The sequence below is a fragment of the Macaca nemestrina genome, chromosome 5, assembly GCF_043159975.1.
Source record: "Macaca nemestrina isolate mMacNem1 chromosome 5, mMacNem.hap1, whole genome shotgun sequence".
NCBI lineage: Eukaryota > Metazoa > Chordata > Mammalia > Primates > Cercopithecidae > Macaca > Macaca nemestrina.
This window is the reverse complement of record NC_092129.1, coordinates 32,735,880-32,761,471: the sequence shown is the minus strand read 5'-3', so window position 1 is coordinate 32,761,471 and position 25,592 is coordinate 32,735,880. Positions and strand designations below refer to the sequence as shown.

The 25,592-nt window shown below is 33.8% G+C and overlaps 1 protein-coding gene across 14 annotated transcripts in view; it reads left to right on the top strand.

Annotated features, from left to right (window-relative positions):
- LOC105465585 (protein tyrosine phosphatase receptor type K) overlaps positions 1-25,592 on the top strand; it is a 558,841-nt gene that overhangs the window by 433,115 nt on the left and 100,134 nt on the right. For all 14 annotated transcript variants that reach the window (XM_071096434.1, XM_071096427.1, XM_071096433.1 and 11 more), the window contains exons 9-13: positions 3,462-3,571; positions 4,656-4,857; positions 8,371-8,476; positions 20,438-20,711; positions 23,729-23,765. In XM_071096434.1, the coding sequence (XP_070952535.1) occupies positions 3,462-3,571; positions 4,656-4,857; positions 8,371-8,476; positions 20,438-20,711; positions 23,729-23,765 (729 nt within the window). The remainder of the gene's footprint in view (positions 1-3,461; positions 3,572-4,655; positions 4,858-8,370; positions 8,477-20,437; positions 20,712-23,728; positions 23,766-25,592) is intronic.

Sequence of the window (25,592 nt, the reverse complement as noted above, 5' to 3'; positions counted from 1 at the left end):
TGCTGCTTTAGCCAGTCACTCTCTAGTAATACAATTCATTTTGATGGTATTTTTTGATATGGTTTGTTAGTTTGCCCTTCTTTCCCACAAACAAAAGAATGCAGCCAGGCTTATATAATCTTTTGCATATTGCATTAAATTTTTAAATGCATTTTTCAGTATGCATATGACTAGACTAATAATCAAGAAATGAGTTGCTTTGGAATTTAAATTATGCCCTACATTGATCAAACTCATGACTGTACTATTTATTTTATCTGAAATAGTTTTGTAAAAATGCAATGGCATTAACTATTTTTCAAAATATTTTGATTTCTAATTTTAATATCATTTTCAATCCTAGTTTTATTTTAATCTCTGATTTGAAGAATTTTTTTACCAGTTTTAATGATATTAAGTTTCATATTGTTATTTCATAGTATTGTCACAAACTAGTCCCTTCTACTATAAGCGTAATTTTTTCTTTTTGTTTTATATACAATATTTAATGATTGATATGTAAACTCTTCCATGAAGTATTTGCAAGTAACTCCGTCTTCAAATCAGCGCATGAGCTTCATTTTCTACATAGAGTAGTTGACTTGACGTGTCTTAATGTTCCTGAGCGGGGAAAGAAAACCTAAATCATAATCTGTTGTTGCAAAGATCGATGGATTATGATGATCTGATTAAGTCAGTGTTACTAAATTATTGCTGCCCTATATACATAGAAATAGAATAAATTATCAACCAACTAATAAGAGGACATAATTTTATAAAAAGAATTCTAGGGACATCCATAAATCATGAGAGCAAAACTAGAACCATTTCCCACCAGAGCCCTAAGGTAGAATTTATATTTAATTTATTGCATATATTTTTTAATGCCTGAACAGAATTTTCTGTACAAGTTTTTGTTTTCATTTTTTATTCCAGCATTCATAAAAATCAATATTATGAAGTTAGCTCAGCAGAAAAGCCTGGTTTGGGGACATTTTTTTGAGACTACAAAGCTATTTTTAAACGTACATTTATTACATGTTAAAGGCTATAATGCTTATCTAATATAATCTTGCCCCACCCATATTTTATTTCCCCCTCTCTTCCATTTTAAGAGTTATATAATAAAAGACTTCCAAAAAAAGTAGCTGAAACAGCTGTCATAAATCTCTCAGGCAGGGAAACAAAAGTCAGCATTCTGTTTCCATTAAAAGTTGTTGATGTGGAAATGTGAAGTGACATTCCCTGCAGTCAGTAGACTGCCATGATAATGGTTTTAGTAACTTCATATAGTATTTACACAAATCATAGCTACAGACAGACATTTTCTGTCTATAATTGTACACATGGTCTTCCTTCAAATGTAGAAAGTTACTGAATCTAATTTGTTTGTGCTCACACCTCACCTCACCTGTTTATGTGTGTTTTTTAGTTCATCTAAGCGTAGTTCCTTCTCTCATCTATTATGCTCATCCAAGTACACAACAAGTAGTATGACACTCTCTTGTCCACAACTTTCTCACAAACTTTTCTCTTACAAATGCAACCTATAGGTACTTGTAGTGAATTCTATTGTCAAAACAAGAAAAGTGTAAGAGCATAGAAATACAAAACTTCTAGGGAAGATACTTTCCAATTCTACCCCTTTTTCAATGCAGAATTATACAAATATTTTAAACCATCCCTATTATTGAACATTGTTCAGTAAAATTAATCCATGCCATTTTATAGTATTTGTAGGCTAAATTGTGTTAGGTAAACATGGGCAGTTATTATAATTACAATGCCATCAAATCAACATTTACTCATTAATTGAATATTTTACTCCTTTTTCCCTCCATTAGCCACCTTCTGTGAGAGATATGTAAGGATGAAGAAATATCTTTTCCTTCAATATAATCATAAGTGTATGTCATTTGCATATAATGGAAACAACAGGTACTCCTGCAAGACAAACCATACCCATGGCAGCCTTAGCAGTAGCCACAGATGTGCAGAGGGGCTCTCACTGACCCTCTGCCTGGATCAGCAGCACAGCCTTGCTGATACTGTGGAACAGAGAGGGAACGGATGCCACCTTCTGTTAACTTCTGAGTCTTCAGCTGACAATGGCTTGAACATATCCTCTGAAGTTTAGTTCTGGCATCTTTTCTGTTTACTGTGGGTTCCTTTCCTCAGTGTATCAAATTATGTTGCCTGTCTCAGAGGTCATAATATCATTCATAGTCCTTGTAGATTGAAATAAATCCTGCTCTCATGATATATCATTCAGAATTTCTTGATGCTCCTAGCCACAACGCAATGTATTTCCCTTGATCCAGTGATTTTTAATTTATTTCAATCCTCACAAAATTGCTATATACTTTGAAACCACATTTCTAGATAATGTCATGTGTGAAGTTCACTGAAACGTTAGATTAAGGGAAAATATTAATTAAAAAGTATGCTTTGCTTGCCCAACATTCAGTTGACATTTTCAAAAAGAAACACATTTTTGAGCCAAGTAGGATAGATAGTATATATTTTAAAACATCAGAACTAGAAATGGGATATTCATGTGAATAAATAGCAGCTAAGTATTTAAATAAAATATATAAAAGAAAACAACATGATAACAAAGAATTTTTTATCTGGTATTTTGGCAATAGATGCTGGTGCATCATTCAGTGTTGCCGTTGGGTATGGCCAGTTATATGACATTTGCAAATAAGGACTGAAGCGAAGGTTCTGCAAATATGGTCATAGCTGGGGACACTTCAAAAGTAGTTGTGCAGATTGTTGAGTTCTAAACAAGTCTGACATTATAAACTAGTTAATTCTTAGCTTTGAAAAAGTGAGTTTCCTTTAAAAGGCTAAAGCAGTGACGTTTGAACCTATCAATCTGTAATAACTCTTTAAATATGGTAATAATCAACACTGCCTTTTTAAAATTGTAGAACATTTAATAAGTATAGCTATAAAAGTAAGGTTGGCTATTAATGGACATTTCAATTCATTGCTATGTGATTCGGCTTTCCAGACCAAAGAGTGCTAATTTTATCATAGTTTTTTATTTTATCAACTTTGTTCATGGAGATTCTTTGGGGCATTCACATAATTTTCAAAAAAATCTTTTAGGGAAATACAGCTCTGTTCTTGAAACAAATTACAAATAAGATCTTCATGTCATTAGAGGTATACAACAGAGAAAATTAGACTACATAATTTATGCAGCTCTCTAAGGTGATAGAATATTCTTTTGAATAAAAATAACTTTGCATTTCTACATTTTCTGCATCAGAACCTTATAGATTTGCTTTAAATTCCCATATATCAAAGTAAAATCAGAGAACTAGTCATATAGTTTATTTTGTTTCTAAGGACACATTTTAATTTATTTTTCTTTATAATTATTTTTAATCCTGTTTATCTAGCTTATTTGATTTACTTTTTCTGTTTCTCATGTAAGCATTTTCATAACAAAAAATTCATGTGTTTTGTAGTGCCTGGCCCCGTACCGGTAAAATCTCTTCAAGGAACATCCTTTGAAAATAAGATCTTCTTGAACTGGAAAGAACCTTTGGATCCAAATGGAATCATCACTCAGTATGAGGTATTGGGAGAACAAGGAAGTTAATTGAAATGTGAATTGAAGGAATAAAAGGGAGAAAGAAAGGAAAAGTTAGAGGGAAATATGGAAAAGACGTAAATGAGGATTAGGGGATTAAAATCATTATTCTCCTTTGTTTTAATTTACAAATTCTTTGATTCCAAAATTAAGCATCAAAATAAATAAATATTTTGTATGGCATCTAGAATTTTCAAATTCTTAAAAAATGCATGTTTTTTGTTGCTGTTTTGTTGATTTAGGGAAGCAGGATAGTCATTATCAGATATGATGGTTATAGTAATAAATAATCACATATTAAAAAACCCTCATTTTCCTTTTTATAAAATTAAGAAACTCCTATCATACTGTGATTTAGGAGAAGCCATTGAATTTCACTTGTTTCAAAGTAAGGAATAATCTCCAAAAAGCAAAATAGATATTAAAGCTGACTTTTCCAGAGCTTCATTTCAGCTGTGAATATAAATCATTATCTTTTCAAATATGAGAAACTAAAAAAGAAGAAATGAAAGAATCATTTAAATTACACAAATGTGTAGTTCTGTTCCTACATAACGTTGATTAGAGCATAAATGCTTAAATTTCTAATGGCTACAGAGTGAATTATGGAAATGAGAATCACTAGTGCAAAGTTATATTTTGCAACTGTGTTCGCATATTTGAGTACTATTTACATGAAATTTGTTATATAACTTGAACAAAGTATGGAATGTATTAATAATAAAAATTTGTTGAACACTTTCTGTGTTTCATATGCATTCAAGTATATAGCTATAAGATTTTTTATGTACGTATAACTTATTGTGGTTTTTTTTGGTGGAAGAAAATAGGTGTATATTGGTTTGGTCAGATATAACTCTAGGTGTATCTGTAGATAGGTAGACGATTGATTGATATATAGATAGAACTTCAGCATGACAGAAATAACAATATCAACATGAGAAAGAAAAGAAAAAATTACCATTGACTCCACATGGGTGCCCTTGCATACTGCCTTATTTATAAAGAGTTTATTTACAATTTCTTATGATGGATACCAGATCGGTAATACACGTATTTCTTAAAACAGATCAGCTATAGCAGTATAAGATCATTTGATCCTGCAGTTCCAGTGGCTGGACCTCCCCAGACTGTATCAAATTTATGGAACAGTACACATCATGTCTTTATGCATCTCCACCCTGGAACCACGTACCAGTTTTTCATAAGAGCCAGCACAGTCAAAGGCTTTGGACCAGCCACAGCCATCAATGTCACCACCAATATCTCAGGTATGCAAATGAATAAATTACAAATAGAATTGATTATGGCATTGGTTTGCAATGGCACATCCTGGAGAATCACATACAAACCAAGTGTAGTCCATCTTGCTTGTCAAACCTTTAATATAGTTATGCATAATTGAAAGCACTGGAAAGAATTATTTGAATATAAATTATGTGTCCAAACCGAAACGCATCTGAAATAGTCACTTTTGATTGACAGTGGTCTTAAAAAAATTATGCTAAATCTGTATTAAAAATCTTTTAAAATTCATTATAAATCCTAATAGATCTTATGATACTTTTGAGGGGTTGATAATTATTATGGTGTCAGACCTTTACTCTAAATGAATGTTATCAAAGAAATGGTAGAGATCCTTTCTCTAGCATTATAGTACTATATACCTTGTTTCTGTTTCATTTTCCCTGACACTATGATAATTTTAAACAAATATGGGCTTTTCTTTCACACGTAGAAATCTTACATAAATACATGTAAGTTTCAGAATGGGAACATACAGGAGAATTTTAGGTTGATAAACAAATTAAACTTTACATTCTATTGTATTCACAGTTGCATAGTTTGTATTTGACTAGATTGTTTACAGAGCTTATTTCTCCTTCAGTCCGATCATCAGTTAAACCTGATTAAATTCTTGCAAGGAATTAACTTTGTAATATGGCCTAAATCTACTAAAGCTTATATAATGTTTTTTCTGATTTAAGATTATTAAAATAAATACATATTGTATATGTAACTGAAGAGTTAAATTTGAAAAATAAATTATTTAAAGGTCAGCCACACAATGTAGAAAAGCACAAATTTTTGACTTTGTAAATTCTTTTTGTTCATTTATGTTCATTTTTATTATAGTTCTACATGGCAAATATTAATGATACATCATTAATACCCATAAAATATGTCTTTAATTTTTTTAATCTATACCATTTGCATCAAAAAGAAGACATGGACTTTCCAAATTATTTTGAGTCTAAAATGTTATTTGCAGATGTGTTGAATATAATACAAACTTTAAAAATTTATATCATGAATAAAATTAGCTATTCCATTATGAGTTATAATTCCTTGGAAGAACATTTTGTTTTCTTAATATTCCAATAAAAAACATTTAAAATATCATCCATTATATTATAAAATAATAATGTTTTAAAATTGCAATTTTCTTTCCTGAGAACAATTACAAATCATGAATTTAAAGTGTGTATTGAATCACTTTACCAGAAAATAGGACTTGGTGATGTTACGATGTACTGAGATAGGTTTTCTACCCTCTGGAATTAGCAGTAGTGCTATAATTGAGTAAGATCTTTCAAGAGAGACAGCTATAAAATTTGCATAAACTTATAAAACTGAGAATAAATGTAAATTTTTGAGAACCATGAATGTGTTTGTGTGTGTGTATGTATGTCTCTCAAGGCTCAGATACTGTGTTTGTGTGGAACATAAAGTTTATAAAAAGGACCAGAACATCCATCTAGTTTTTTCATTTAATTATTCAACTTCAGTTTCACTCGTATTAACCTAAGTGCAATAAGTACTTGATTGTACTTTAAAAACTTGGTTGCAATCACGTTATGTTGAGAACAATTATTAATCACATTAAGATTAATAAAATTTATGGTTAGTGTGATTCTCAGCATTACTTGAACGTTTCAGATAATTTATTGTTAAATTTATTCCCTGAGTCCAGTAATTACATTGCTCAGTATTTTAAAAAAAGTAATTTAAATGACAGTGAAATCAAGTTATTGGAGGCATAGTGGTTGGGGGAATTATTGATATACACACATACATTCACATACACATATATACACACATACTACATATTGTTCATGTATTAAATTAATATTTGTTGGTTTTGCTTCCTAAAAAAACTGTCAGATAATAATCAATCTCTTTCTAATGTCACTGCTCGTTTTCTTCCATCTGGACAGTATTTTAAACAGATTATTGAAATATCTTTCTAAGTGGTATCCCTACCTTCAGACGTATCCATCTTCACTGTATTTCTATATCTATCTTTAATCCACAGATATTTCCTTCTTAAATATTTTCACAGTCTTGTATCTTATAATCAGCGGGACGAAGTCTAATGATCCACTCGGTGTTGGCATTCAGGGTCCTTCTTTGCATGACTCCTCCCATCCTCAACTTCTCCCCATGAACCCAAAGTTCCCAGCACAGCCAACAGCTTATAGCTGTTTAAACATACCATGCCCTTTCATATTTTGTTATCTTCAGCTATTCTGTTTCCTCTCTGAGAATTTTAGTTCATCCTTTCTCTTCCTGATGAGTTTTTACCTTTCTTTTTAATATTTGGCTTAAACATCATTAGATACCCTGAGCCTTCTGGTTTCATCATCCCACTGCCAATACTAATGTAAAAAGTGTGACCCCCCACCCCCAGACCATCATCATCAACATCACCTGAGAAGTGTCTATAAACAAACATTGCCAGGTCCCTCCCCAGAAATACTGAATCAGAAACTCTAGGAGAGACGGGCTATAATCTGTGTGTTAGGAAGCCCTCTAGGTGCTTCTGATCTTACAAGTTTGAGAACCACTGTTTTGGCAAATGGTATTCCACTTTTGGCCCCTAACATTTTGCTATAATTTTTTGGTTTTAAGACTCTTTTCATAAAATGTGAATTCCTACTTTTAATTCTGTAAATATCAGAGACATGCTTTGTCTTTATATTCATAGCATTTCTCATAAAACTTGGCACATAGTATGTATTCAGTAAATGTTCAACGAATGGATAGAGATAATGCATACATTTCATTGAGTATATACTCCTTAAACAGCTTTCTACATGGAAGCCATCCAAAGCTATTTGAAGTAACTCTCCCCCTCAAGATCCCAGTCCCCAATTAAGCATTATCAAATATTGTAAAAATTTATAAATTTATTCTTTTCAAGAATCTGGCACCTAATATCTCCGATGAACAAAAACTGAGATTTCCATTCTCATTCACCACCCTTCTTGATATGTTTCTCTTGTGACCAGAGTTGTGAAAAACATTAGGATAAGAATACTGGGTCTTTCTACACTATAAGATCATAAATGACACTGTTTCACCAGGCAGCCCTTGACCTCAGCTCCTGCTGTTCTTAGCTCCTGATCTCCATTATGTGACTCCATAATCACTGCTGCCGAGTCTTCTCGGTTACTACCTTCCCTCCCTCCCATCATTACTCACTTGAAGGTCTCAGGAAACTAAAAGGAGAGCATCTTCACAAAATATTTGGAATGTGTGTCATAAATTGCCAGATTATTATTTAAATTTCCACAACAAATCTTGATTTTCTACCTTTTGATGTTTTAGTTCCCAGAGTTGAAATTTATTTGGAGATGTTACGCTATAAAACAAGATACATTATAGATAATTAGGTGAATTTTTTTTTTTTTCCTAACTTAAGATCGTCTCTTCATTCTGACCTATAATATATTACTGTAAATTAATTGAACCTTTTTTTTTGTCTCTTCATCACTCATCAGCTCCAACTTTACCTGACTATGAAGGAGTTGATGCCTCTCTCAATGAAACTGCCACCACAATAACTGTATTGTTGAGACCAGCACAAGCCAAAGGTGCTCCTATCAGGTAAGAGGAGAAAACTGCAATAGTTCTGCCTTATCCACAGGTATATACATCGCAAGATGCCCAAGTATGCCTAAAACCAGAGAAAATAACAAACCCTATACAGACTGTACTATGTTTTCTTCTACATGTGCAAACCTGTGATAAAATTTAATTTATAAATTCGACACAGTAAGAGATTCACAACAACCAATAATAATAAAATAAAACAACTATATAATAAAAGTTAGGTGATTGTGTTCTCTCTCTCTCAAAATATCGTATTGTACTTACCTATCTTTGGATGAGTTTGACTGTAGGTAATTGAAACACAGGTAACAAACTGAGATATAAGAAACTGGGCCGGGTGGGGAGGGATTTTTCTTTTTCTGTAAGAGTTAAAGAAAAAGGAGCCAGGGGGAGAAATGTTTTCTCAAGGTTGCTTAGCAGCTAATAAAGTGGCTCATTTCTAAGAGACATTCATTGGAGAATTTCTGTCAGAAAGTTTTATTTTTGTTTAGTTTAGTTTGGTTTGCTTTGGTTTGTTAGTTTTTCATTTGGACAAAGCCTGCTGATAGACCTGTAGTTAAGAGCAAATTTCTAAGGGCATTTTTGAGATATTCATGCACTGAACCATTCACCTCTCTGTGCAGTTTGACTTAAGAGCATTGCCCTTTTTCCCCCGTCTAGTCCCATTTCATTTCACTTCCTCTCTTGGTATCTGTGTTGTAAGAGCTTTGAAGATATTTGTCAGAAATAGGATGAGAAAATAACTCCTGTCCAATGCAGTAAATCAGTTATGAATAATTTCATATGAATGATTGAAAAATAAGAAGCTTTGAGGAAATAAAAGCAAAATAGTTATAACACATGAAGCCTATGGGACCTTTTAATTCCTGAATTGTTCCTTATCAAGCATTCCATAGTGAACTGAATGTTTAGTTTGCCATTTTCTTTATCTTTTCAACAGTAAAGACTCATATTATCTAACATCCCCATCTTTCAGAAAATTGTGAGCCATGTGCTTTTTAGGAACTGAGTCAAATTGTTTCAACCATTTTAATTTCTGCACATTTGTGATTAGATGAATATCCAAAACTTAAACAAGTTTCCATTAGAAACATGTGATTTTGTGGACATTTCATTATCAAACTTCTAATGAGAAATAAATAAAGGCACAGAAATCCATGTAGGCACTTCATAATTGGTTTAGATCAAGTCATTTGCACATTCACTTGAAAATAAAACTAATCTTTGTTCTTTGTGTAAAAGGTATACATTTGACTTCATGAGCACATATTAGCCATTCAAATAACTAAAAACAATCCTATGTCGCTGGAAATGAATAAATATTTTTTCTTAATTTAAAATAATGTATTGATAAAATAATACAAGTCATAAAGGAAACTCTTGGGTCTTATCTGGCTAAAAATCATGAGAACACTATACCAGAGAAAAAGAGATGGCTGAGGGTGTACTTGTAGTATAAACACTTATGAAACACTGGCTACTTGAAAATTCAAAGTAAGTATATAGTGCTGTTCATGAATCAGTGATCTGTGAGTGAATCTGATTGCTGATCTAAAGTAGAAAGAGAAAATGCCTGCACTTATCTTTTTCTATTGACAAGTAATCAGGGTCATTCACATGTTCTTACCTGGGACAAAATTTACTTTTTAGGTGTTCAGTTCTGTTACTGGTGTTTAAATCAGCTACCAGCTATTTGCATTTATCTTTTAAAAGTTAGATATTTGGGTGAATTCAACTTTGTTTTGCGTAAGTTGCAAACACAGCATATTTTTCATTATTTTTGCATAACTGTACAATATAGTGTAACTTACATTAACTATTTATTCATTTAATCAATTTTTTTCACAAACATTGATGATAATTTATTATGCCAGTCACTGTGCAAGGTATTGTAAATCAAAAATAAAATGACCACAGCAAAACACAGAATCTTTGCCCAGGTTTGTCATAGACTATCAGATGTGACTGCAGCCTTGTAAATCCTTTGCTCGTAGCTCATGTTCAAGAGTTTTGTGAACTCAATATGTTATTGATACATGTTTGTAAATTTAAAGTCTTTTACTTTATTACCTTTATATAATTTCTAATGACCAATTAGAAACACTCCTCTTTGTATTTGTTGGCAAGATTTTTGAAATTTTCTGGAATTGAGCCAGTGGCTGAGAACTTCAAATTATACATTGTTGGAGATTAGTGCTCAGAAAAATAAATTTAAATCCTGGAATATTACAAGAAGTAGTAATTTAATCAAATATAAACAAATAACAGATTTTTTTGAAGTGAATTTTACCACCAGGAAAATAAAATCTGCTTTCTAACTGATATGCTAATCCCACCAAGTCCATCTTTAGTTTTTGTAATGACTTGCCCAGTTCACCCACAGGTGGGTGCCAGGTGATGGGGCCAGACAGGTCTAGTCAAGTAATCTGACTTCAGATGAGCCCTGCTTCCTTTACCCTCTGAATCCTTCAGTCAGGTAGTGCTGTCTTCCTTTCCTCTGACCCCATTCCTACTTTCAGTCTCCCTACCAGCAACTGTAACCTTATTGTGAGGCTTATCTAATCCAGTGCCTTAATTTTTTGAAAATGAGGATTCAATTTGATATAATCAATTTTCCTACCATTGAATTTATGGTCTGGTATCTCAAATCTTTGATTGCATTCCCATCACTCACTTCTAATGTACTTGAAGCAATTTTACTTTCCAGTCAATTTTTTCTTTGTTTATGTCAGTCTATCAAAATTTCTTCTCTGCTAATGCTCGATGCTATTCTACTCTGTGACCCTTCCCCCTGCCACCCCTGTTGCCTTCCCAAATAAACCAGAACTACATATTACCCAACTAAATCTTCTGAGAGCATCCAGGAGTTAGCTTACTGGCTGTCATAGAACCTAAATACTGTCCTTCCCTAATTATAGCATTACTAGCCTCTGCCATTTTGCATTTCACCATCTATTCATCCTACCTCCAGTGGAAATATGTATTCCTTCTGCTTGGTCTTCCTAATATCAAACAAACTCCAGTTCTACAATCCTCTGACATAGCAACTAGGAAATCTTGGTATACAGAGTTAGTTTTATTAGGAAAGCTGAAATCGGCAATGGTTTCTATAAATTTGTTGATTTAATAGCATTCCATATGTGCCAGGAGCTGAGCTGCATACTTGAAATAGAAATCATACGGCGAATGTGCACCCATGTGAGTGGTAGACTCCTAAATTAATGACTGGTAACAATGATGTATGGCAAGTACAATCATAGGAGCTAGAAAATGTGGTGCTAGAGCTGAATTTGTGAGGAGAGGAAGAAATGAGCATGGCCAAGGGTCACTTGATGCATTTACGAATTGCAAATAGCTTAGGTCATTGAGAGTGAAGGGTCTGTGGGAGAATTGACAGCAGCTGAAGCTGGAGAGGTGAACAGGGAGCAAAGGGAGAGGCTGTTTAGTGCCAGCCCCAAAGCTGAAGCTAGGCACAGAAGGACCGTAAGCAGAAATGACCATGGACAGTTTTACATTTTTAGAAAGCGCACTCTGATAGAAACATAGAGAATGGACTGGGGATAATCCAGAAGGCTGGAGTAGTCCCTGTGAGAAGTGCTAATGGGCCGTATCAAGAAAGTAGCAATGGAAATGCAGGAAAGGCTGTGCCTCCTACATAAGGTTTCAGATCAGTAGAATGTGAAAAGCTTTGTGGGAAGAGAGTTTAAGTGGAGACTTTAGGTGAGAGAAGATGGTAGCTTTTATATTTGAAGTGATAGCAGAGCAAAAAGACATCTCAGAATTCAAGGTTTTGTTTTTTGAGGTTATTAAGTGATAACAAATACTTTAGTATTGCTACCCAAATCAAAAAAGTAATGGTCTCTCTATGAAAAGAGGGGTTATTTCGTAAATTTTGTCTACCTCACCAATATTTTCACCAAGTTTTAATTTCAAAGAGATCATGGTGTTTACATAAGAAGTAATGACCACAGTGAAAAATTCCATTCTGCAAAATGCAGCACTAAGTTTCACCAACCACGTTGTCCTTCTGTTACCCATTACTGCCTCCCTATGCTAATGTAGAACATGTGCAATGCAGTGCTGGCAAGTATGGTTCTTTGACAAAATTAATTTTTGATTTTATAATCCTTCTAAAAACTGAACATTGTTGCCTGACTTAAGTAGAACTTTGAATCTCCTTACCAACTTTTTGAGATCTATCCTTACAACTGTCATCACTTGACAATCATCACTGTATTCAAAATGAATATTGTCTACATTTAGAATCAATTCCCTAGAATACATATTTCTTTTTCTTTTTTTCTAAAAGGTTTGTTCAAAAATGAATTAAAATTCTAACCTGGGGAAATATAATTACAAATTATAATGCATAGAACGTCCCATTTATTAAAAGATTGACCCAATGTAGCTGTGTTTTCAAAGAATGAAAATAACAACAGCATATTGTAAAAACACAGTTTCTCTGTGGTGAGCTGTTCATTGTAAAGTTAATAAATGAATATGTATTGTATTTCAGCATTTTCCAAATAGAAACGCTACCAATTTTGAGCTGCAGGAAGCTACCCATTCTAGGGTTACTTTGATTTATGGAGAACATCTAATTTGCATTTCATAACATTAAGCACTACCTATTTAGTTTGATAATTAAAATATAGTCATGAAATAAAGTCAAAACCACCATTTTTTCCACAGTTAAATTAGGAAAAGAAATTGTCTGATATTCTAAGTTCACTGACAGCTTAACAGACAAATGTATGTTAGGGTTGTATGTCTTCCTTGGGTCACATAGCTTTAAAATTTGGGGCCATCCTCATCCACCTGCAGAATAGTCTGTTTCATTACACACATTTAAATATATCAAATAGTTCTGATTTTCCTAACCACTATCCTAACCTAGAGCTTACTTGAATTCCAAATAAAACCATCTTGAAATTTAACCAGAGATTGAAATAATCTTTTTGCCCTCTTTTATGGGCATAAAGGTCATATGGTCCAATTAGATCAAATAGATGTTATTTTAATTTTATGTTTATTCTCTAGAAGCATAGTAGGTAGAATCGTTAGAATTTTTCTAACCAAAAATAGGAGTAGGTATGCCCTTCTTGTTAAATCTTCTTTCCTGTCTCTAGAATTCCATAGTCTCAACCCACAGCTTGCTTATGACCTTATGAGAAGCCCTGGGCCAGACCCATCCTAGCTTAGCAACTCTTGAATTCCCGACCCACTGAAGCTGTGAGAGAATAAATGTTCATTGCTTTGAGCTACAGAATTTTATAGTAATATGTTATGCAGGAAGAGATAATACATGTACCCACGTAGTATAAATATTTTCTTTCTTCAGATTTCTGCCCAATGGATACTTTATCACATAGGGATTTCTTGACCAACCCATATAAAGTAGCACTCTGCATTCCCATCATTTCCTCTTTCCTTTAGCCTGATGTATCTTTCTTTAGAGCACTTATCCCTTCTTGATATGTGTTGGTTTTCTGAATTTAATTTTTTATCTGTATCTCCCCACTAGCATGTAAACTTCATGAGAACAGAGACTTTCACTACTATCTTCATTATTTTAACCTCAGTACTTAAAATAATGCATGACATGTAACAGATACTCAGTAAATATTTGGTGAACGAATGAACTGGAGCTAAAAATGTAACAGCTACATTATGTAGTAAGCTTATAATCTGCTAAAGAAAAGACATATACCTAAAAAACTATTTATAACAGTATAATATCAAACATATTTGTAATGTACCATGTTGGTACTTGTAATGTGCCACATTCACATACTGATGTATCACATAAGCAATAAATATTATAAGACGGCAATGCTAGGCCTTTTGTTTTTTCCATCCCAGAGTTTTTGAGAATACCATTTATGGTTCTGATCAATGGATCTTTTTCATTATAATTGTTGTAATTGTGTTAGGAACAAGATTAAACATGCATACATGTGATTATGACTTCTACCCCCATGTCACCCTTCAATCATCCTCACTTCAAAAATTACTCCATTGTCTTTAGAAGACAGAGTACTGAGGAATGAGATAGTTCAAGACGGCTTCATGGCAGAAGTAGAAAAACTAGACAAGAAAGTTAGAAATTCTTGACTGTATGTTTAGTATATTTGGGTAACAATGGTCATACCAGCTTCAAATGGAAAATAAATATCAGGAGATAAAACAAGAATGGAGATATAAGGTAAGGAATGTGGTAATTTATCAACCCTAGTGTAAAAAGTACAGTTTGACTTATGAAGGAATGGAAGAAATGAGGATAGAGAGAAATAGTATATTAAAAGGCATTATTAAGAAAAATTACAGGGAGATAGAATTTGGTTAAAGATAGGAATTATTAAAGTTAATGCCGGGATTTTGAGCTGTGTTTATTTGGTAACTGTTAGTTCCTTTTACAGGGAGATTAGTCATGGGAGAAGTGACTTATGTGTTTCAGGTGTGTAAAGGTGAAAAACAGGGATTGGAAAGACAATCAGGGATGACAGTTAAATCTTTACCCCTTGGGGCACTAAAATATTGGCAGTAGAAGCAACCATAGCTTTGGGACATTGAAAAGATTGTTTGTAAGAGAAACAGTAAAATACTGGAGCTAGATAATTTCTCCTAAAGCCTTAAGAAGACATTTTAGATTAAATTTGAGGTTGTTTATATACCACTGTATAACTTGTTATTTTGCTATCACCAAGAGGTTGTGCAAGCTAAAACTATAACCATGTTCACAGAGTATTTACTTAGTAATGGGTTTTTAAAAAAATCTATGGCAGGCCATTATAGATAATTTGGGGTTCAGCCTCATACTTTGTAAGCATTAAATTAAGAATACTATCTACCGTATGTATCACATAGTCTCTTTTTGAGTTAACGGCAAAATCCCCTTATCCATTTTCTTTCTTAGTCTTACAACTAACGGGAAATTATATGATGAGAAGTCATTATTTGGCCTCTCTAAAACCAAAAAAAAAAATGACTACATACCAATGTTTAATCAAATTAGATTACAAACGATCCTCAACTTTTGATGGTTCAGTCTATGATTTTTCTTTAAAATGATGATGCAAAACCATTGAAATTTGAATGTACTTCAAATTTTGAATGTTGATATTATACTGGGCTAGTGATATGTAATACATGAGATATCAAACACTTTATTATAAAACAGGTTTTGTATTAGATGATTTTGCCAACTGTAAGGTAATGTAAATGTTCTGAGCACATTTAAGGTAGGCTAGGCTAGGCTAAGCTATGATGTTCAGTAGGTTAGGTGTATTATATGCATTTCAATTTACAATATTTTCAACTCGTAATGGGTTTATTGGGACATAACCCCATCATAAGTTGAGAAACATCCATATAATGTGGTAAAGTACGTCATTTTAATTTTTTAAAAAATAAGGAAGTCATATTTTGTGTAATGAATGAAAATTCATGAACCCATATATTGATTTAACATAATTTAAATTTAACAGAAATATTTTTGAAGTTTATTAAAAGGAATGGGGAATATATGAACTATGCGTAGAGTTATTAAAAATATTACGATGATTTTGGAATATTTTTAATTGCTAAAGTACTAAGCTCACATAATATTTAGATCTAGCTAGAGTTTAGTACCATTAGGTAATTAGACAACCAGAAGAATGAAGAAGCACAAGCCCATTTCATGTAATTAGTCAACTCACTTCTAATGCGATTTCTCATTTCTTATTTCTGTCTTTTAATAAATTTGTATTGATAAATAAGAAAATAACAAGGACAGAAACAGATTTAAAAATTGGAAATGTGATTAGAGAACAACCTCTCAGATTGAACAATGAAGTAAAGATAGTTTCTTTTAAACATGGACTATTGTGACTTTCTGTTATTTTTATAGCTGTTTTTCACTAAATGTAAATACTTCTTAAAGATTCACCATGATTACAATTGATCTCTGTATGAGTTATAAAAATGCCTCTTCAATGGGCATGAAAAAAGGTAGAAATAGATACACAAAGTGATGCATTCAGAAAGACACCTACTAAAGACTGAGCTCAACTAAGGAGAGTAAAATTCCAATAGAGGATTTTGAGGGATACTGGTACAAGGAAAGGTACTTTTCATATTTTCAGTATCCTGAAAAGGTAGCATGCTGAGGAGGTCCAGAACGGAAAGATAGCAGTACAGCAGACAGGTGTGTATCAAGATTTTAAACTGAAAGGGGTATTTCTGGGTGATGTTATAGAAAAGTAGTACAATTTCAGTTTGGTTTGGGTATAATAGCAAAAGAGAATATGAGAGATGACTTTAAAAGACTCTGAAGATCTACTTCTGGGTAGCTGTCTCAGTCATTTTAAAAGCTTACCATGGACAGTCACAGGTTCGTAAGTGGACAGAGTTTAAAAGAAAGTATATATTTTAGTTTTGTTGTTGTTTTAAACTGTATCAAACTTGAGACGGGCAGAAAGCATTCTAAAAATGGTAGAACACTAGAAATTTCAATAAATAAAAGTGAATATAAGGTCCGTGAAAGCCAGGTTTTTTTGTTTTTTTTTTTAAACCTCTCTGTCCTCAGAGCCTGCGTGATAACTATTAAATATATAATTGTTGAATGAAAATGAATTAATGGATACAATGTCACAGGAAGAAAGGTAATTGAGAAAATTCTTACTCTTCAAATAATGTTCAGGATTTTTCAGGTGAAAAATGTACTTTCATGAAGAAAGAAAAAAAAATATATTGGAAATGTCCTAAGCAAAAAAAAAACAGAAAAGGCAAAAGCGGTGTATTCATTTCACAAACACTTAAATGCCTATTATCCTATTTGAAACCATATATTCAAGTGTGGTTTCAAATGGGATAATGGGCATTTAAGTAAGTATAACATGTGAAAATGTAATGGCTATTGTATCAGCTTTTGGAGTTAAACATATCTGAGGTTAAAAAATATCTAGAAACTGAGGTGAATGTTATATCATGAAGACGTTTCTCCTGGTATAGCTGGTGGTAGAGTGGAAGAGGTAGAGTGGGATGATCAGGTTATCTCCAACTAGCTTTCCATCTAATGTCACTCATCATGCAAAGAATGTTTTAGAAAGTATGCTTGGAAGCCAGTTCTCAGAAGTCTTTTTGTATGTATATGTCTTAATCTGCTGAGGATGCTATTACAAAGTATTAGGTGGCTTAAACAAGAAATATTTCTCACAGTTCTGGAGGCTGGGAAGTCCAAGATCCAGGTGCTCTCGGATCTGGTTCTTGATGAGGGCCCCTCTTCTAAATCTAATTATTTTCCAAAGGCCCCATCTCCAAATACTATCACTTTGAGAACTAGGGTTTTAACATGAATTCTGGGGGAATGGGGCACAAATATTCAGTTGGTAACACTATAGTATAAAGTAGAGAATGAACAAAGTGAGGCTCCTGGTTTAAGTTTTAATGGAGCTCAATTTCTCTGCTTCAGTTTCAATAGTAACAAAAATATAATACTTCATTTCCGTAATGACCATTCAAAGAATAAATGCATAATATTGGTAGAGAAAAGATACATAAGATTAAAGTGCATTGCACTGTAATTTATATTTGTATATATGTGGAAATCATTTTCTTAATTTATTCTTTATGAAACAAGTATGTCACTTGTATTTTAGAACTTATAAAATTGAAATAATTTATCTTCCATTTCATTGAGAATAGGGCCAAATCTGAAAGTTCAACCCAAGGCGTTGATCTTTATTTTCTATGGCACCATACTTAAGGCTCTTTCCCAAGGAACCTATTGCACCGTTTCTTCCTTCACTCTTCTCCAACACTGGCAGTTTACTTTGCTCCTCATAGATCTGAATAGACAAGCTGTCTTGCATGAAGTATCCTTAATTTGTTATGTAGAATCTCTGTCAATGTAATAGAATTAGTTAAGATTGAACATTCACTAGATTTTCTGTTTTTTTTTTTTCTAAAGGTATGGGATAATTAATGAGGAATCTATTTTTAAGGATTAGATTAATGATTAACAAGGATAGGTAATTATCATTATTATTCTTTAGGGCAAGAATATAAGGTTACATTTGTTTGGAGAGCATGTATGAGGCAGTTTATATGCATATGTGGATACATCCACAGGACAGGCAAATGTATAATATACAAATATGAATTATAAATTTAAAATAAAACATAGCATATGTCAACTATGATCATTCTCTTCTTTCTCCAGGGCTATGCTTATGTATTTTCTATATCTTAAAATTGACAAGCGCCTGCTCCATGGATGCCTCAGAGACCATGCATCTTGTCAGTAGCATACTTAGAAGCTTAGCAACCCAACTTGGCAGAGGTATAGGGAATGATGCAGCACATATAATTTGAAATAACATAGACTTCTGCCTTGCTTGCTCAAATCTGAATTTCTGACACTACTACAAGTTCTGTTCACTTTTTATAGGAAACGAGATGGATACCAACCTACTGATTTATTAGCAATATTTTAATGGAAAATGGGAGCTTGAATAATTAGGAAGAAAAGAAAATCTTTATCAATTAAATTATGATTTAACTCTTTCTTTTGATGTCCTTTTGTTTAATCTATGAAGATCTTTTATTTGTAGGTATAAGAGTTTATATTAAATTAGAATTTTATACCAGAGTCTAAACTGTTTTAATTTTCATAGACACATGTTCAGTGTATCTCTCTCTCTCTCTCTCTCTCTCTCTTTATATATATATATATATATTTCTCCATTCCCCTCTCCTTCCCACTCCCCTCTACCTACCCACCTCTTTCTTTTTCATGGAAATCTTTTAAAGAATATATTCTATTCCTCCTGGAGATCCACTGAATATCAATATGCAGCCCTACATACAATTTATGTTCAACTTACATGAGATACCACATATACTTTTCCAGAATTTTAGGAATTTTAAAGCATTTTAAAATATATTTATAATATATAAAATATAATTATGTCAACTTTCATGGTAATATTTTACCTGAAAAAATTTTAACCTAAAGAATTTTCTACTAAAAAAGAATATTATTAATATACCAGTTTCAGAGTTGTTAAAAAATATTGGTAGAGATCAGGGGGATCTTTATTTTAAATTTGCGTTTTGGTTGTTGTTGTTGTTGTTGTGTTTTTGTTTTGTTTTGTTTTGTTTTGTTTTCTCTCTCCTCTGTAAAGTAATTGCAATTATAGAAAAGTTTTAAGACTTAAAGATATCAGAAGGTTTAGGTTAGAGCTTTAATAGGCCAAATGCCATCTGTTTCTACAATTTGTAACATTTTATTATTAACAACTCCAGAAGAAGGAGGCGGTCTATTTCGGTTGTGAGGACAGATTTCTGTCCATCTGTGCCCGTATTGCCGCATGTCACTTGTATTTTAGATCTACATAGCTCTGAGCCAATGTAGATGCCATGGCAAGGTCAAGAGGTGGAGAAGCCTGTCAGTACATTCTGTCTCTATGGCTGTGACAACCACAAATGGGTGCTTCTAGCACCGCCCTGAGGCAGTCATTCTGTTAGACCTTGGAGCTGGACTTTCTGTACTCTCATTTCAAGGGAAAATGTTAACTTTAAACATTTAAAAATATCAGACAAAGAACTGAATCTATGATGTGTCTCTGGTTAATGTCAGAATCCTTATTAGGGTGGCTCATTCCTCAACATTTGAAAATGTTGAAAGTCCTAAGGTGATTGTTCTTATTTTTATCAGTTTCTTTGTAACTACGGTGATGTTAGGGACAGCAGCATCTATGTGAATTTTTTATTTTATTGCGAAATAGCTGAAAAGAGTGTAGCAGGTTAAGACTGACTTTAAATACTTTGAAATGTTGTCTGTTAATAGTCAACCCCTTAAACCCTTTGTTCCTTTAAAAAAAAAAAAAAAAACTTAGTATCTCAAATCTCTAAATATGTGTGTATATATGTGTTGATGTGTTATCGTTTTTTTTTTTCTTTTCCCCAAAGTGCTTATCAGATTGTTGTGGAAGAACTGCACCCACACCGAACCAAGAGAGAAGCAGGAGCCATGGAATGCTACCAGGTTCCTGTCACATACCAAAATGCCATGAGTGGGGGTGCACCCTATTACTTTGCTGCAGAACTTCCCCCAGGAAACCTGCCTGAGCCTGCCCCATTCACTGTGGGTGACAATCGGACCTACCAAGGCTTTTGGAACCCTCCTTTGGCTCCACGCAAAGGATACAACATCTATTTCCAGGCAATGAGCAGTGTGGAGAAGGTGAGCTTCCTCCAGGATTTGCTTTTTCCCTGCTTTGAAGAAAAGCTGAAGTCAAATTTTATAAATACTCAGTAGCATCTGTCAAGAAAAAAAAAAGAAAGAAAGAAAAAGAAAATTTGCATGTAGGGGGTTTTGTTCTCCACAGTGTGCACAGTTTGGGGCCTCCTGTAGGGCTGAGGCCGCACGCCAGTTCCATTCCACAGGGTTCCTGTTTCCTAGTAACTGCTTCTACTGGAGGCTTCCTCAGGAAAGCCCACAATAGCAATTGAGAGTAAAATGATTTGAAAAGGTGGGTGTGCTGCTGCCGGGACTCCACCCCCAGTAACGATCCGGCATTGTTCTGTCTGCCTTGCTCAGTGGTGGCACACTTCAAGAGATTAAATTTACTGCAGGATAAACAGAATGCGTGTTCCACAGCAGGCTAATAAAACCTTATAAACTTTTCAGGGTTTTCAAGCCAAATAGTAAATAACAAGTAACAATCCTCTGATTACAAAGTAATAGGGCGCCTGTGGTATATCTGACGGAACCTAAACAAAAGGCAGCCTGGCGATGACTGGCTGCTGAGCCATTACAGAAGGCTTCTCTCTGTTTCCCTGGTTGCCCCTCCTTTTCCCATTTTGGACACAGTTGTTTTTGAACACTGCCGCTGATCCCAAATGAATATTGAAGAGGAAAACACAACAGGACGTTAGAAATGACCAGCAGTTCCGTACGTGAGAAAACAACCTGGCCTTTCATGCCTCATGCTGTTCTCTTTGGAAAATTTTCTTTCCTAAAACTTACTGTTATTTGTTTATTTATTTATTTATTGGCAGACAGAGATAGAGGGAAAACAAATGTTGAGGATAGAAATATTCACAATTCAAAATCCAATAGAATGATGACATTTTAATGGACTTGAAGGCGTATAGGAAATTGCTGGGTTTATGTAATTGAGTCCCTAAGGTGAGCACCTGGGAGTGCTACATGATATACAATTGCATCAGTATATTATATCTTGGAAGAGTTTAATTGGAAGACATAACAATCCGTTTGCATTTATGCAGGGGCCGTGAGAGCTTTGGGTATTGATTAACTGCTTTTGAATGAAAGCTTTGTTGTTTGCTTGCCTATATGGTTGGCTTGTAGGTAGCAAAGAAAAAGGTCACAGCATCTTCTAAGATGTTCTCCAAAGTCAGAGGCTGCTCATGGTTGAAGATACTCTTCTCCTCTTCTGGTTTACCTCTAAAGAACAGGGGTCTTTAGAGAGTAGTCTAGTGTCCACTTCCTGCCCACGCATCATTCCATACCACTGTTACAACTGAGCTGCTCTAAAAACAGAACACTACGGAAGTTATTAGTCTATTCTGGGTATAATGTAGCATTGAGCAGGAAGTATAGTTTTGTCTGAGGGTTTTCATCTTTAGAGAGCTTCCAAATTAACTTTGGTTATTTGGTCTGTTATACCAGAGGAGTGTTAATGAATGTCTGCATTCTTTAAAAGCTTCTTGATATGAATTTTCTCTTCCAATTGTTAATATATCTACAATTGTGGTTTAGTCAAAGTACAGAATAGCAACAATGTATTTCACAGTTATCTTGGCAAATAGTTTTTTTTTTTTTTTTTTTTTAGACGGAGTCTGACTCTGTCGCCCAGGCTGGAGTACAGTGGTGCGATCTCAGCTGACTGCAGCTGCCTCCCAGGTTCTCACCATTCTCCTGCCTCAGCCTCCCGAGTGGCTGGGACTACAGGCGCCCGCCATCACGACCGGCTACTTTTCTTGTATTTTTAGTAGAGATGGGGTTTCACCATGTTAACCAGGATGGTCTCGACCTCCTGACCTGTGATCCACCTGCCTCGGCCTCCCAAAGTGCTGGGATTACAGGCGTAAGCCACTGAGTCCGGCAGCAAAGAGTTTTAAAGTTGATGTGGCTTCTACCAACAGAGATTGGTAATGCCAACAGAAAGTTAACAGCAATTGCTTTTAGGAAATGAAAATCCTTTTGGGCCTTTATGGGAATGTGAAATAATCTCTTGTAGGTTACCATGAAGGTCTCAGGCCACAAGTAATAGAAGTGCAAAATTTTATTTTTAATTACTAACTCCCCCCTCACTGCTTTATTTTAATTTAAAAATAATTTTAAAAAATGCTTAAGTGGAAATTGTAAACTCTTTTATAAATTATCAACATATAGAACTACTCAAGATGGAGTTATAAATGCATCTTGCAAACAGATCACCTCTGTTTTGTTTACTGGCTTCGATACCTTTTCTCACCTCTTGTATATTCAAGGATGTACACTGACTCAACTAAGTCCTAAAGGAGGAAGAGTGGGGCCAAAAGTAGCTGGTGGGGACATGTGTCTCCTACTGTCACCCTACAGCATTAAAAATAATAATGACATTTTTTCTTGTCCTTTCCTACTGCTTCTACTTTGTATATCCGCTCTGTCTAGCAAGAGGAGGAAAATTATCTATGCTGAGAAACATTTAACTCCTAATAGCTAAATTAAAAGGAAGAAAGAAGAGATAAATTACACCGCAACTATGATGCAATGTTTTGATAATCTTTCTAACTGCTATCATTTAGCTCTTTAGTCATGCTGAGATCCAAATGAAAGTATATAATGTTCAGCTTTGGTCTGAGTCTACAGTTCTCAGATGAAAATTAAATTTATATTTGGACCTGATTTTTATTACTTTTGCAAATACATTTTTCTTTCTGATAGTTTACAAAGTACTGTATATGAAAATAGAATGCTATACTACTTGTCACAAACTAACCTGTTTCATTGCGAGGTAAAAACAGATATTTACATCTCTATAAAAACTAAAATATTTTTCAAAGTTCTTATTTTATATTTTTAAGTATCCCTAGGGAGGCATATTTTTAAAAGTTTTCTTAATATTAAAATTCTGTTGTTTATAATCCCTTTTTATGACCCCAGATGGATCTTTATAATAATTATAGTTTATGAAACAGGAAACATTATCTATATATTGACTCTTTTTTTTTTCATTTTTCCTCTATCAGGAAACTAAAACCCAGTGTGTACGCATTGCTACAAAAGGTAAGAGGTTTGCGTTTTTTGCTTGTTTTAACTACACTCACCACCTTTCTAAAATGGAAGGACTTTGTTCCCTGCTTCAGGGCTAATTAAATATGGCATTTCTATTACAGTTAGTTCTGTGACTCACTTGGGTGTCTTTAACAAGTATTGGCGTGCTACTTCCCATCCTCTAGTACTTGACTGAAGGAATCTTGTTATGATAATAGGAAAGATCTAGAAAACCTTAGAAGGACTTATTTCTGCCATTTAGTGTCTGAATAGTCTTGTGCTGCTGATCAACCAATATCTTAGGAAAAGGTCAGGAATAGCAGATGAAAATAGCAAGTCACTTGTTTAAAAACCTCTATTACTTTCCATCATAGGTAATCAAATGTAAAACCAAGCTAATTCATGCTTATATAAGATTATAGGGATAGAGACTGGTCCATATCTTCATCAGTAGTGCAGTTAGATTGAAGATCATTTACTTTTTTTTTAAACTTACTGTGAGAAATCAGATCTGTGATGGCTAGCTAATAGTCAGGGCAATTCCTCCTGACCAGGCATATTATGACTTAGCTGTTTAGTTTCTTTGACAAGAGAAAACATTTGCATCTTTGAATGAGTATTTAGAGTTCCAAGTCGGGGAAAGTCTCCTGCATTCTCTGTGTTTTTGATTCTTCATTTAAGAGTTACCTGATTATGCCAACAAAGGAGAAATTGCTACTTGGTGTGTTCTAGCAAGAGAAACATGAAAAAGTTGTCTGCATGCAGACGTGGGCCTCCTCAGAGGGTTGGTTCTTTGGGTGTTTGTTGCCGGAATTAGTAGCACATCCACATTTGTGACCAGTAGTTGATTCATTTGGGGTAAAAATGAATGGCAATATTCTGTTTGTACTGGCAACTTTCCTTTCATTATTTTTCTCCATCTAGTCATCAGTCTGCTCAATCAGCATTTGTGCTTTACTCCTGATTTGTAAGGCAATAAAGAAAGACTTTCTCCTTAACTCTTGCGAGTAATAAAGAAGCTTTGTGGAAGAGAAAATATATACTTTTTTCAATTCACATATGAAGATTCCTTTTGATAGTTTTATTTTAAAAAGCAATTATTAAAGAGAATATACACAGATACATATGATGTATAAGGATTTTACTTTAGCTTATGGATTAGGAACGAGAGTTGAAATTTTTGAAAGATAATAGAAGAAGGCATTTAGGTCTATATCACCTGTCTTTTTCCAGATTTAAAGTAGAACCAAAATTGCAAAAGGGTCCCACATTGACCTCTGAAGTTCTTTAGATATGTCATGCTATGTTTCTGTAACTGAGAAATGATAGCTATATATTATCCTAACATAACTTTTTTATTCAGTTATTTCATTATTTGCTCTTGCCTGAGATGTCTGTGTTCTTTTCTCTCTCTCAATACAAATTTTAAAAATGACAAATACCACATGATATTTAAACTACAGGAGGATTGAGATCCTGGAAACAGTCTTACCATGTGGCATAAAATAATTGCCAGAAACTTTGAAGTGGTAAAAAACATAGTTCATTATTTGTCTAATAATCTAGTTCTGCTACACTTCTGGGTCTCAGTAATGCAGTGTGATGTACTGAGTAAGAGAAAGGACTCTGGCCTTGTACTATCTGATTTCAAATATTGACTGTGTCCCTTAGGAGTTTTTTAGTATTGAGAAAATGATGTAAACCTTCATTCCAAAAATTAAATATTAGAGTACCTACACCTTTTTATTGTTGTGAGGATTAAAATAACATATATAGGCCAGACACGGTGGCTCCTGGCACTTTGCAACACCAAAGTGGGAGGATAGCTTGAGGCCAAGA